This window comes from Odocoileus virginianus, chromosome 27, assembly GCF_023699985.2.
Source record: "Odocoileus virginianus isolate 20LAN1187 ecotype Illinois chromosome 27, Ovbor_1.2, whole genome shotgun sequence".
NCBI classification, from domain to species: domain Eukaryota; kingdom Metazoa; phylum Chordata; class Mammalia; order Artiodactyla; family Cervidae; genus Odocoileus; species Odocoileus virginianus.
Window position 1 is genome coordinate 31,844,035 of NC_069700.1, and position 12,897 is coordinate 31,856,931.

General features: G+C 44.8%; 1 protein-coding gene and 1 long non-coding RNA gene across 3 annotated transcripts in view; one reads left to right on the forward strand and one right to left on the reverse strand.

The window, feature by feature from the left end:
- ZFAND3 (zinc finger AN1-type containing 3) overlaps positions 1–6,925 on the reverse strand; it is a 320,114-nt gene extending 313,189 nt beyond the window's left edge. For both annotated transcript variants that reach the window (XM_070456513.1, XM_020873376.2), the window contains exon 1: positions 6,762–6,925. In XM_070456513.1, coding sequence (XP_070312614.1) covers positions 6,762–6,832 — 71 coding nt within the window. In that variant the 5' untranslated portion in view covers positions 6,833–6,925. The remainder of the gene's footprint in view (positions 1–6,761) is intronic.
- A 498-nt stretch (positions 6,926–7,423) lies between these two features.
- LOC139031445 (uncharacterized) lies at positions 7,424–11,172 on the forward strand. The gene is made up of 2 exons (XR_011483935.1): positions 7,424–7,713; positions 8,493–11,172. It is a non-coding gene; the product is annotated as an uncharacterized lncRNA (long non-coding RNA).
- Positions 11,173–12,897: the final 1,725 nt, after the last annotated feature.

Sequence of the window (12,897 nt, forward strand, 5' to 3'; positions counted from 1 at the left end):
ACTGGGGTTTGTTTTTTTTTAAACTATATATTCAAAGAATTCTTAGCCCTCTGATTTTTCTAGTTTCTGGTTAATTTGTGAAAGGTAATGTTAACTTTAATACCCAATTAAGGACTATGAAAGAGATTTTTAGTCAAAACTTTTCACCAGACAAAAAATTGGGTTTGCCTTTTTTTTGGGGGGGTGGGGGGTGGCGGTGACAGTAGTGAATGGGAAGGAGAAGACAAGAGGGAATGGGGAGGAGAAAAGGATTACACCAAAAAAGCATTATGTCCTATATTGTTAACTGGATCTAACTCTAAAAAGCCATTGACTCAAAATAATGTAAACAAATACCATGTTTTCATAAAAAAAAAAAAAAAAATTATTTCCCTGTGTTTCATCACATCAAAGGGCAAACTTTACATTTTCTGGATACCCCAAATGTAATCGGGAAAATGGGGCAAACAGACAGATAAACGCACTGACAGTGAATGGGCTCCCCAAGTGGTGCAGTGGTAAAGAATCTGCTTACCAATGCTGGAAATGCAAGAGACAAAGGTTCAATCCCTGGGTCAGGAAGATCTCCTAGAGGAGGAAATGGCAACCTACTCCAGTATTCAGGATTACCCAGGAAAATCCTATGAAGAGAGCCGCCTGGTGGACTACAGTCCAGAGCATCACAATCAGACGTAAGTGAGCACATGTGAGTGCACACACACGCACACACACATGAATACATCATTTAAATCATTTTGCATCTTCAGATGCACACAAAACTCAAAAGATGCAGAGTAAAACTGCGTGACTCCTTGACATTTACCCAAAGGAGTTGAAAATCGATGCCCACAAAAACCTGCAGGTGGATACTGACAGCAGCTATATCTGTAATTGTCAACACTTGAAAGCAACCAAGATGTCCTTCAATAGGTGAATGGATAAACTGATACCTCCAGACAATCGAACTTTTTAAGTGCTGGGAAAAAAAAAAAGAGCTATCAAGTCACAAAAAGACATGGAGGAACCTTAAATGCATATTTTAAGTGAAAGAAGCCAATCTGAAAAAGGTTACCTACCGCATGATTCCAACCATATGACATTCTGTAAAAGTCAAAACTACAGAGAGTAAAAAGATGAGTGGTTGACAGGGGATGGGAGGAGGGAGCAATGAACAGGTAGAGCTCGGAGGGTCCTTAGAGTACTGAAAACTACTCTATATAACACTATAATAGATACACGTCACTATACAGTCATCCAAACCCATAAACTGTACACCACCAAGAGTGAACTGTAGTATACACCATGGACTTTGGGTGATAAAGACTTGTCGAAGTAGATTCATCACTGTTAGAAACGCAACACTGTGGTGGAAATGCTGATAACAAGGGAGGCTGTGCAGGGATGGAGCAAGGGGTACATGGGAAATCTCTGTACCTTACTCTCAGTTTTGCTCTGATCCTAGAACTGCTTTAAAAACATAAAATCTTGTTTAAAAGAAGTTTGTTGTTGTTTCTTAGTCGCTAAGTCATGTCCAACTCTTTTGTAACCCCACAGACCGTAGCCCACCAGGTCTATGAGGCTTCCCGGGCAAGAATACTGGCGTGGGTTGCCATTTCCTTCTCCAGGGGATCTTCCTGACCCAAGGATCCAACCTGGATCTCCTGCAATGGCAGGCAGCTTCTCTATCACTGAGCCACCAGAGAAGCCCTAAAAAAAACATAAAATCTTTAAAATAAATAAAACTGCACAAATGAGCTGCTTTGTGTTTAAGAGAATGTTTAAGGAGGGGTTTTCTAACCAAATGGATAATTAGTGACATCACTGGAATGAACATTCTACTGATTAACTACTGAATCATGCGGTCTTCACATGGAATTTAAAAGCCCAGGTTAAGCTGGGTGAAGCGTGGCAACATATTCCAATTGGGAGACAGACTGAAAAATCAAAAATGAATGTGAGCGAGAGGGCCACACACTGCCAGGAGCCAAGCATATTTGGCAGATAACTCACAGAGTGACAGAAACACAGTTCTACATCAATTCCCAAAGCCTGGTCTCAGAGACAAGAAAAGAAATAATAAAAATAAATAGCCTCTGCTTAAGCTAACTAGTCAGTATCTTGGCTGAATCAACTTTCTACTAGTAACCAATTCAGAAATAGAATTTATTTTGTAAGATTACTCTTGATCTCTGCCCTAACCCCATCTTTATTTAAAATTCATCTTTATTTAGCAGATCTAGTTGGTAAGTAAAATGCTTATCAACAGAATAGATCACAAACATGAAATACTAATAAAATCTATTTCCCTAAAGAAAATGTATCCATGTAATATTTCTTTTATGAGATGATTCATTAGAAAATAAACCATGAATGTCTTTTTATCAAAACAATGAGACTTTTTCCTAATAAATCCCACATCTAAAACACTCCATTATTCCCTAAGTATCTGACTGAACAGTTATATCTACCATACATTAGATTTATTTACAAAAAAATAGTACTTCTCAATGTTGTCATTAAATAACCCTGTGATTGAGACTGTCTCCAACTGTAAAGGCAGAATATCAATAGTTTTAATTAGGTATTTATACTTAATAAGTAGAATTAGAAAAAAAGTCCATCATTCCCCATCCTAATTAATTATCCTTTCTATTAACCTATAATACACTCAGTATATTCTTTTCTTTTTTTTTTTAATATTCTAGGTCTACTCTTTGAATAACTTTTGAAAATATTTGTGAAGACTCTATATCCCTCACTACACTGTTTCAACAAATACCACTTATATCTATATAATTTTAATATATGAAATATATATATCTGTATTTCAACTAAAGAAAATGCACCAACTAACTATTTCATTTCAGATTTGACAATCACAAACTAGCCTGATTTCTGCATGATTACTGAATGCCTAAAATAAGCCAAGAAAATGCTCATGCCTGTATTTCACTAAAAATTTTAAGTCCATGTTTCAGGGGAATAATTGTTTATGGTCATTAACTCTGAAAACATTTATTAGCTACACAAACATCTTCCAAATTTTATAAAGAGGTAAATCTTCAACAATTTGCAAGGTAGCAAAGCTTCCCACTGGTCTCTCTATAACACAGTAACTTAATTACCTACATACAATTTCACGATACAAAACCAGAGACAGTATGTGTTCTAAGCACTAACACATTTGCACTGCTGCTCCTCCTGGCATTCTCCTTTCTAACTGCATTCCCACAAGACCCACCTGAAAGCTCTATTTCAACCAACCCCAACGACTGGTGTCCTGAGTGGATAATGCTGGGCAGCAAATCCTACAGCCTAAGTCACTGGAGAGAAGAGCAATCCTAAAGGAACTCTGTTTAGTCAGCTAGTGCCAGAACATTCTGCTTGAGAGGCTCCTCTGCAAAGGGCTGGGTGCGGGCCCTGGCTAGCTGACTTTACAGACCTGTGGCTTCCAAAGAGTGCAGTGCTGACTAAAGTTTTTACAGAACACACTCACCTTCATGTTCACGAAGGGAAAAGCCAAGATGCCTCCCTCAATGGCGTCTCTCCATTCTCCCTGCCTCATAGACACACCTTCTGCCAAATCTTCTGTACCTCTGGACTTGGCAACATGCCACAAACATAGACACCGCATTCTCTCACACACACACACAATCATACCCACATACCCAGGCAACTCTCAAGATCATCCAATAATCTTTCACATTAAAGTAAGTCACTTCACAACCCACTCAAGGTTCTTCAACAGCTCCCCAGTGCACTCAGGACAAAAATCCAAAGTCTAAAGCATCCCCTGTGCGGCCCTGTGTCACTAACTGCTCTCATCACCTCAGCTGCATTTCCAGTTCACCCCTCTCCACAATCTACCAATCCTCTACAATGAACTTTCAGCTGCTCAAATGTGTAGTGCCCTATCTAACATTCAGTCCTTCACCCATGCTATCCCCTCTACCTAAAAGAAGCACTTCTCTATTTCCATTCTCTCTTAATCTTCCTACAGGTCTAGGCTGAGCATCATCCTCCAGGCTAGCTTCCTCTATCTCTTCTTCAACTGTAGTAGGTACCCCTTCCAACACACCCTCAGTTCAGTTGCTCAGTCGTGTCTGACTCTGCGACCACATGGACTGCAGCACGCCAGGCTTCCCTGTCCATCACCAACTCCCGAAGCTTGCTCAAACTCATGTCCATCAAGTCAGTGATGCCATCCAACCATCTCATCCGCTGTTGTCCCCTTCTCCTCCTGCCTTCAACCTTTCCCAGCATCAGGGTCTTTTCCAATGAATCTAATACACCCTACACGAAGCCGAATACACTCATTGTAACTTGTGTTTCACTATTTTATGCGCCCTGCTCCCAGAGAACAGTGCCAGTGCCCCTCTTGTCTACTGTACCAGAGCCACTCAAACATTTGCTAAATACATTCTAAGTTTACTCAATGAACATACTATGAATGTAACCCATAAATAAAGGAAACATGTCCAAAGGCAGTCATGATATAATGGAATCTAGGCAGCAATTTCCTTATACTTTCGTATAAACTGCAAACTACAGGTGCGTTTAGGAAAGGTTAAAACATTATACACTAAAAAAAACACCTTTATCATAAAAATATTAGCTTTTTTCCAACTCCTGTTAGGTCTTCCTTGGTGGTTCAGTAATAAAGAATCTGTCTGCCAAAGGAGGAAACTAGGGTTCAATTCCTGGGTCAGGAAGATCCCCTGGAAAAGGAAACGGCAACCCACTCCAGCATTCTTGGCTGGGAAATCCCATGGACAGAGGAGCCTGGCAGGGTACATACAATCCATGGGGTTGCAAAAAAGTTGGACACAACTTAGTGACTAAACAACAAATAACAAATTCCTACTAGGCAAATTGTAGTTCATAAAAAGTACCATAATGAAGGTACCAAAAAAGCAGCTCTGGCTGCTTCTGGGTCAAGTCTGGTATGAGCTAACTAACTATTCCTCTCTACCACCAAGCTTGCCTTGCATTACTCAGAACCTTGCTCAGTTTCTAAGTCCTGACAGAGATCTTTTATTTAGGGTTCCACTTATAATAATGGTCCCAAGGACATAAACGTGTTGCCAGGAAATAGACCTCTGATATATCCTGGGCATTAGCCACCACTGGCAGCTACTTTCTTTGAGCCACATGTCTTCTTCTGAGTTACAATCTGAGGCTTGTGACACCAGATTTTTCCAGGGCAGCAGACTGATGTCATAAACATGATGGTACTAAGCACTCTAAAGAGCTCACCAGCTCCACCCTGAAATCTGAATGCAAAGGGAAGCATCCCATCTGTAAACAAAGCCTCAGTTTCCCCAGCTTTAGAGAAGGGTTCCCATTCAATAAGATTTTTGTGGGAATTAGACAGCCTATGAAGGTACTGAGCAGACAACACCATTATTATTTTCAAGTCAAAAAGACAGGAAGACTACAAAACCTAAGATATTTTCACATCTTCAGAACTTTTGATAATACTATAACTTATTTTTAACTAATACCCTTTCAGTAGGAAATTTCTGTGAAAGAAAAGGCAGAACGATGAGGAAATGAGAATCTTTTTTTTTTTGGTCATAACCTTCGAATATGACAAACTTCACAGTAATCTACATTAAGATCCACTTTCTAATCTCTGCACTCCCAAAAATCATAGCCTTAATTTCTACCTCAATCATCCCTAGGATCTGAAAGACAGTAAAGATACACCTTCAGCACATCTTTCCAAAATGCTCTCACAAGAAATAATCATTTCCTTACTGCCTCTATGCACCTCCAAATATACTGAATCTTTGCAAAATAAGACAAAATAGCTAAATCACAAAAGTTGGCTTTCAAGGTCTCCAGTGTCTTTCCAATAAACCTAGAGTCATGAGTTATAATGGAAGCACCTGTCGGGTAAAAGGGGTGGCAATCCTTAAAAACTCCCAAGTGTCAGAAGGAGAATTTGAACTGTAATTACAGGTGGTAAAGTTGACTTCCCACCTCATACATTTTCACTCTAACACAGGATGGCCAAGTAATAATATAGGCTGGCCAAGGTGAACATTTTTATCATTAAAAAAAGAAATGGGAGAAGAGAATTAGAGCCAATTAAGCATACTGGCTCTCACGTTTCTAAGTCAAGCTGACTTGGGTTTTTTGTTTTTTTTTTTTTTGACAAGGAAATCTTACAGATCTTCTGAAACGTGTTTTAAATAAAGGTGAGAGACCTCAAGAGTCTTGTAACTTTACCCAAGCCTGGGTTCATGGACTCAACTTTTAAAAATGGGTGACGTGTGAACAGCTTCCTAAAAGCAAATGGGGCACTAGGATATAATTTAGGAAGTGATGATGCAAGTCTCTGGGGGACAGGGAGGAGGGGAGGTGAAAAAGTCAGAGGAAATACCCTCCCGGTTCCTGGGGGCACCAACTCAAGACCAAGGAAGGGAGGAAGGGCCGGCCTCCAAAAGCCGAGAGAAGGGGGCACCCCCAGCTCCAGTCGGAGGTGCCAACGCCGCCCCCTCACCCTTCCCGCGGCCCTGCCCCCCTCACCCGTGGCCCGGGCGGCCCCTTTCTGCCCGAGCCTCGGGCAGGCGAGTCCCCGAGGGTGGCAGCGCACCCCAGGCAGGGCCTTCTCGGCCCACCGCCCCCCCGCCAACTCCCCCCCAACCTGGCGCCCCTCCCTGCAGGCCCGGCCTGGGCCCAGCCCGAGGGTTCCGGCCTCCCCGGGCCCGGAGGCCTGTCCTGGCAGCCCTGGCGCCCGCGCCCCGTCCCCTGCCCCCACCCGGCCGGGCACTCACCCCCAGAAGCCGCAGGGACAGCGAGGCGGCAGACTGGGCGCTTTGCTGCGCTCGCTCCCGGCGTCTCCCATGGTGCTCGGCGGCGGCGGCGGCGGAGCTCGGCGGCGGCAGCGGTGGCAGCGGCTGGGCCTGGGCCCCGCTCGAAGGAGGCGGCGGCGGCGTCGGGGGGCTCGGGGCGGGGGGAGGGGAAGGGAGCGGGCGGGCGCGCAGGCGGGCGCGAGTCCGGGGCTCCGAGCCGGGATTCCAGGCCGGTCAGCTGGAGGCGGGCCGCACCACTCGGCCTGAGGAGACGGGGGGTGGGGGGAGGCTGGGGAGGAGGCGCGGAGAGTAAGAGGGAGGGGAGCTGAGGAGGTGGGGCGTGCGGGTGAACCGAGGACCGCGGGGCGGGGAGGAGGGAAGACCCGGCGCCCTCGGCAGCTCCCACCGCCGCTCCCAGCCACAGCGATGTCCCGTGCGGTGGCGCTGGGAAGGACCTCAGGCCCCCCCCGCCGGCTCCGGCGTAGCAGCGGCCGCTGTGAAAGCCGCGGCCCCGCTCGCTCCGTAACACCCTCCCCTCCCCCGGAGGCTGCGCTGACCGGACAATGGCCGCTCCGCCCCCTCCCCGCCTAGCGCACCCCTCCTGAGGAGTCACACAATGGTCTCGCCCGGGGGGGTAGGGGGAGCCGCCGCCGGGGCCCAGCAGCTGATCAGCTGGGAGCCGGGCGTGCCACTTTGTTCAGGTCCTCAAAGAAAGAGGATGGGGCCGTTGGGCAGAGCCGAGACCGCGGGTCTGTCACTCGGCGGCTTTCGCATCCTTCGGGACTTTTAAGGTCTAAGGGACACTTAACCTTCCTCCTCCCCGTATGAAGGGGAAAGCACGCTGCTGAGTACTCTGGGGCACGTTGCCTCCCCCGAAACGGGAGTGGTACGACCCAAGCGAGGGGGGGCGGAGGAGCAGACTAGTTGTTTAAGGGTAAGTTGGGCCGGTCCCGGAGCGGCGACCGGGCACCGCGCATGCGCCCGGAGACCCCGTAAGCCGGCACGGGGAGGGGCTCGGAGGAGCGCTTCCAAACCCGGAAGTGGGGCTCGGTCTTCTTGGGGCCGTCGGGGTCTTCAGCTAGCCGAGAGGTGGACGGACCCTCCGCTCTTACTCCTGGGTGATGTCGGGGGGCATTTCTCAGTGAACTGCTAAACCCTGAAAAATCTGTATTCCTAGGTCTTCCACACCCAAGCTCACTCTTCCTGTTCCACCCGGAGAACTGGTATCTCTTTGGCAGCGGTAAACTTCTGGGAATGTCCCTCCTCTCCTCCGCAGCAGCAATGGAGAGGGGCGAGAGTGTAGTGTCTTGGTCAGATTACGTGCTCTTCTAAGCCTATCGGTGTCCCCAGCCTTAGAGACACGAGTTCACTCCCTTTGCCTAAGCGAGGACAGCCTCTCTTACTGGAGTGGACATTTTGATTTTCGGAGGGGAGCTATGGCCAAATTAGTGATGGAAATTTGGGAAGTGACCAAAAAGTTTGAGCCACTAAAAAAACGAGTCCTTTAGCGCTCATTGTCTTTTAATCCTGAACCCATTCTGAGTTCCAGCCAATCGTGAGCAGAAGGTAATTATTGATGACTAATTTAAACAAGGAGCAAATTTCCACGAGATCTGGAGAAATGACCCAAAGCTGAGGCCCTTATGGGCGAACTTCTCAGTCCCTGGGAGGCTTCCTGTCTCTTTTTGTTGTTGTTGTTTTCTTTTCTTACAGTTTTAGCACGTTCACAGACGGTCTTGAAGCCCATCCACAGGGGGCTTGAACCCGTTTCCTTGGCACAGAGAGAAGGAGGGCTTGCCAGTTGACAACCACAAACCCTATTGTAAACAGACGTTGCTTGCTGTCCCCTCCTGCCCCTCACCAATTAAAGTTTTCTAAATAGTTACAATTATTTTAAGTTCAATGCTGCTGCTAAGTCGCTTCAGTCGTGTCCGACTCTGTGCGACCCCATAGACGGCAGCCCACCAGGCTCCACAGTCCCTGGGATTCTCCAGGCAAGAACACTGGAGTGGGTTGCCATTTCCTTCTCCAATGCATGAAAGTGAAGTCGCTCAGTCGTGTCCGACTCTTCGCGATCCCAGGGAACTGCAGCCTACCAGACTCCTCCGTCCTTGGGATTTTCCAGACAAGAGTCCTGGAGTGGGTTGCCATTGCCTTCTCCATTTAAGTTCAATAGATTTCTCTTAATGCCTGGGTTTCCAGTTGCTTTGGGAAAGCAGAAGTTTGACACCACTGAGCTCCCTCGCTCATAGCATTGGTATGAAATGCCCATTTTGTTTGTACATGCTCTGTGGACTTACTAAGGTTCTTGTTGCTTCTTCTGAGCTCTGATAATCTGGGAGAGACCTGAAAAGCAATCTTAGGGGCCCACCTACCTCCTATCTCATAAATAGCGAAGATCCCACTTAGTTTAGCATTCCTCCTAAACAGGCTCTTACTGATAAAGACAGTGATTGCAAAAATCAAACTACTTAAAGTCAAAGCACCCCCCAAGTGAAATGGTGATTTATTTTGCTTAATATTTAGTTTCAACTTTGTGGATTTTCACAAGACTTTAATAAATATTTCTGTCAAAAACCTATAGAGTGGATGAAGTCATAAGGCACACCTAGCTCTCATTGGGCTTGTGTTTCCTTAAATCTTCACTCAAACTGACATAAAATTGCCACATTCATGAAAGATTTACAGCCTTTGAGTTTAACAAACTGAGATTAAGTGGGACTCTTGCTGTTGGCATCTTGACAACTTTCTATTGTATGTGGAAAAGAAAACCCTAAAAGCAAAAGGAAATTTTTATGTAAAACATGATTGTCATCTTACAAACTGCTTGTCTACCTGTATGTTTGCCAGTTATTCAATTTAACAAGCATTTATTAAGTACCCAGTATGTACCAGGCATTTCCTAAGGCTCTGTCCCTTCTATTCCCCTCTGCCTCTTCCTCTGTTACCCAGCACACTTCTACTGCCCCTTCATTCATTTATACCTCTATGCCTCCCATACTCGGACCAGGCAGAATTGGTCCCTCCTTCCTCTGCCCAGATAGTCCCCATTATAGGCTTAGGAAATTTATGTCTGCGTGTTCTCACAAAACCTAACTCCAAAAGGACTAGCTCTTAGAAATGGCTGTTGAAGTACCCACAACCAAGTGGGGTATTACCTAGATTAATTTTATTACCAAATACTATTGTTTTATTTCTATATATGCCTTTCTGTTTGTGCATGCTCTGTGGACTTGTGGGCTCCACCACTCTCAGTGGGACTGCGGCAAACTCAATCCATGTTTGTTGAATGAAAGAGCTAATCTGATAAAAGTCACTCTTAGTCAGGCTCTTTTGTCTGCCAGTACAGAAACCTACTGAAACTTCTTTGTGCCAAAAAAAAAATTTTTTAAGGAAATAATCTTACAGAACCCAAAGGCACGGAGCACAACAAGATCTCACGAAGGACTGGAACAAGGATTTAACTTACCAGCCTGAAGCCCAGTAGGTATTCCTTCATTATCTCTTTTTCTCCCTGGTCGAATGTTGTTCTCTCTACATAGCTGCTTCATTCTTCTTTGTATACTTGCCTTCACTGCTTCTCTGGGAACATAGTAGAACATGGCTGTCCAAGCTTACATATCCTCACTTTCAGAACATGGCTGTGCAAGCTTACGTATCTTCATTTCAAGAGCTAACAGAGATTGGGACTTCCCTGGTGGTCCAGAGGCTAAGACTCTGTGCTCTGAATTCAGGGGCCCCGGGTTCAATCTCTAGTTGGGGAACTATGTCCTGCAAGCTGCAACTAAATAATCCATATTCCTCAAAGAAGATCATAGATCCTAAGGCTGCAACTAAGACCCAGTGCAGGTAAATAATTTTTTTTTTTTTTAAGAAATTGGAAATAGCCAAAAATTTAGAACTTGCTAAGATTAATTAGTATCTATGAACCCCTGGGAAAAGGTCTTTATTGATCTAAATCATGTTAGATTGTCTATTCCTCAAACAGTCTTCTTTAGCCAGTGGAGCATAATGTAGTCAGGGCTCTTTGCTTTGTAATGCAAACATGGCTGCTAGAGGCCCATCCTTGTAGCCTACAGTTCTCAAAGAAGATCAGTTATATTCTTGGCAGACTCCAAAATGTGTCTACCACAGACCAAAACAGGAATAAATGGGCAGCCTGAAATTGAAAAGCATATAGAACAATGGACAAGTTCAAGAATTTTCCAACAAAGGAACTGCTATTTAAACTATTTCAAGCCTAAATTTAAATGGCACTCCCTCAAAGAAGCCTTCACTGATACCCAGCACCAATTAAAATTATGTTACTCCATTTTTATCTTCTGTGGCACTCTCTTCCTTTGCAGCACCGTTCACAGTTTGTAATTAAATATTTATTTGTCTCCTCTCCAAAGATCATGTCTGTTTACTGCTATATACATAATGCCCTGGGCATATTTTTTGGCATTCAATAAATATTGGTTGAATGAATACAAAAGCACAATAATTTGTTCATCAATGGGAGACTCATATATGAATTGGCATCCTAATCAGGCTATCTTGGAGAAACGTCTCCATCAACACTCAGATCACCTGGAGGCACTAAAACTCACTGAACTTTTTTGTTACATAGCAGTTGTAAGAAATAAGACCCAGTCTTCTGCTTCCTCTTACTATGTTCCTAGCTGGCTGCTAACTCCTCATTTTTAGTTCCCAAGGTTTCTTTGTGAAGAGCCCTTGAGCCAGTTCCTATAAAGTGCCCACTCAATTGGCCAAAAGCTCAGAGAAAACCTAAAAGTTCAGGATATCATCAAATTAGGGGACCAAAGTGTGGGGGGGGCGGTGGTAATTGGCAGAAGTGCTTTCGTCATAATTGTCTTGACTATTTTCTACTGTAGATTACATTCCAAATGAACCTATAATGTGATTCTTGGGAGTAGTTTGCAATCACCATTGGCCCAAAAGGAGCCATGTACATGACCTGCAGGGTTTAGGAAAGAATAATATTAATGCTTCAGCCACTCTTGAAGTACCAACCAAGGTTGTATGTGAAAGATGTGGTTCAAGGGCAGGGGCTCAGAAGGGCTTGTTGTTCAGTCACTAAGTTGTGTCCAGCTCTTTTCAACCCCGTGGACGGCAGCATACCATGCTTCCCTGTTTTTCACTATCAGAAGAGCTGCTTTCTTGGTAATACTGAGTCCAAAGACCTTGGCCCTGAAAGTCACAACCTAAAGGGAGGCACAAGTAGAGACCTGAGACAAAGCAGATGGTCCTCCAACTCTGATTCTAATCATTACCCCATGACTCTTAACTCCCAGTTCATACCCTTTTATCATCATTCATTCTAACCTGATATTAGTCCCAATGTTCAATCCAAATTCTAGCCTCAGTCTTTATCCTCATCCTAATATTATCTGTAAAATTTAATCCTAGATTGTAAACCTAATCTCAACCCTAATACTAATAGCTTAATACTAATAGCTTAAGGCTCCTTGCCTTCCCACTGTCTTATTTTCCCTCGCTCTTCTTTCTTGTATCCCTTGGCCCTGCCCCACTCCAAGAAACAGAGAACTCTAATACCCTAAACCACTGGGGAGATTGGGAACCAGTTTCATTAATCCTAAAAAAAGACCCTTGGGCTTTCAGAAAAGAGAAAGTGGATGAGTCTCTCACCTGCACAGGACACAGAAATCCTCCACAGTCACAACATGGCCTGTGACCCAATTCAGGAGCTGCTTGGCCTCTGAAAGCCCAGGGCCAAAAAAAAAAAAACAACGCAGTCCAAGTATAGGCTCAGGAACCTGTGGTACAGTTGGCCAAGAGCAGGAGGCCTGACACCTTTCTGCAAAATGATCAGGTTAGATTAGAAGAGTGGCTGGCAAACCACGTTCTCAGAGCAAGAATTCTGGTTTCTGCTCTCCTCCCTCATTGAGTTTGGTTTTCCAAAAGAAGAAAAAAAAAAACTTTTTTCTTTTTTTTTTAAGTCACTAAGCCAGCCCCTCCCTGAGCTTCCTTCTGGCCCTCAAGTTTTCTGATGTGCAGTTGATTCTTTTAGTCACTTACGGTCCAGTTGGCATGGATAAACTCTCAGAGCCAAGGGAAAAGAAGAGCAACCAAGCATACCGTCTCCAGCTCTTCT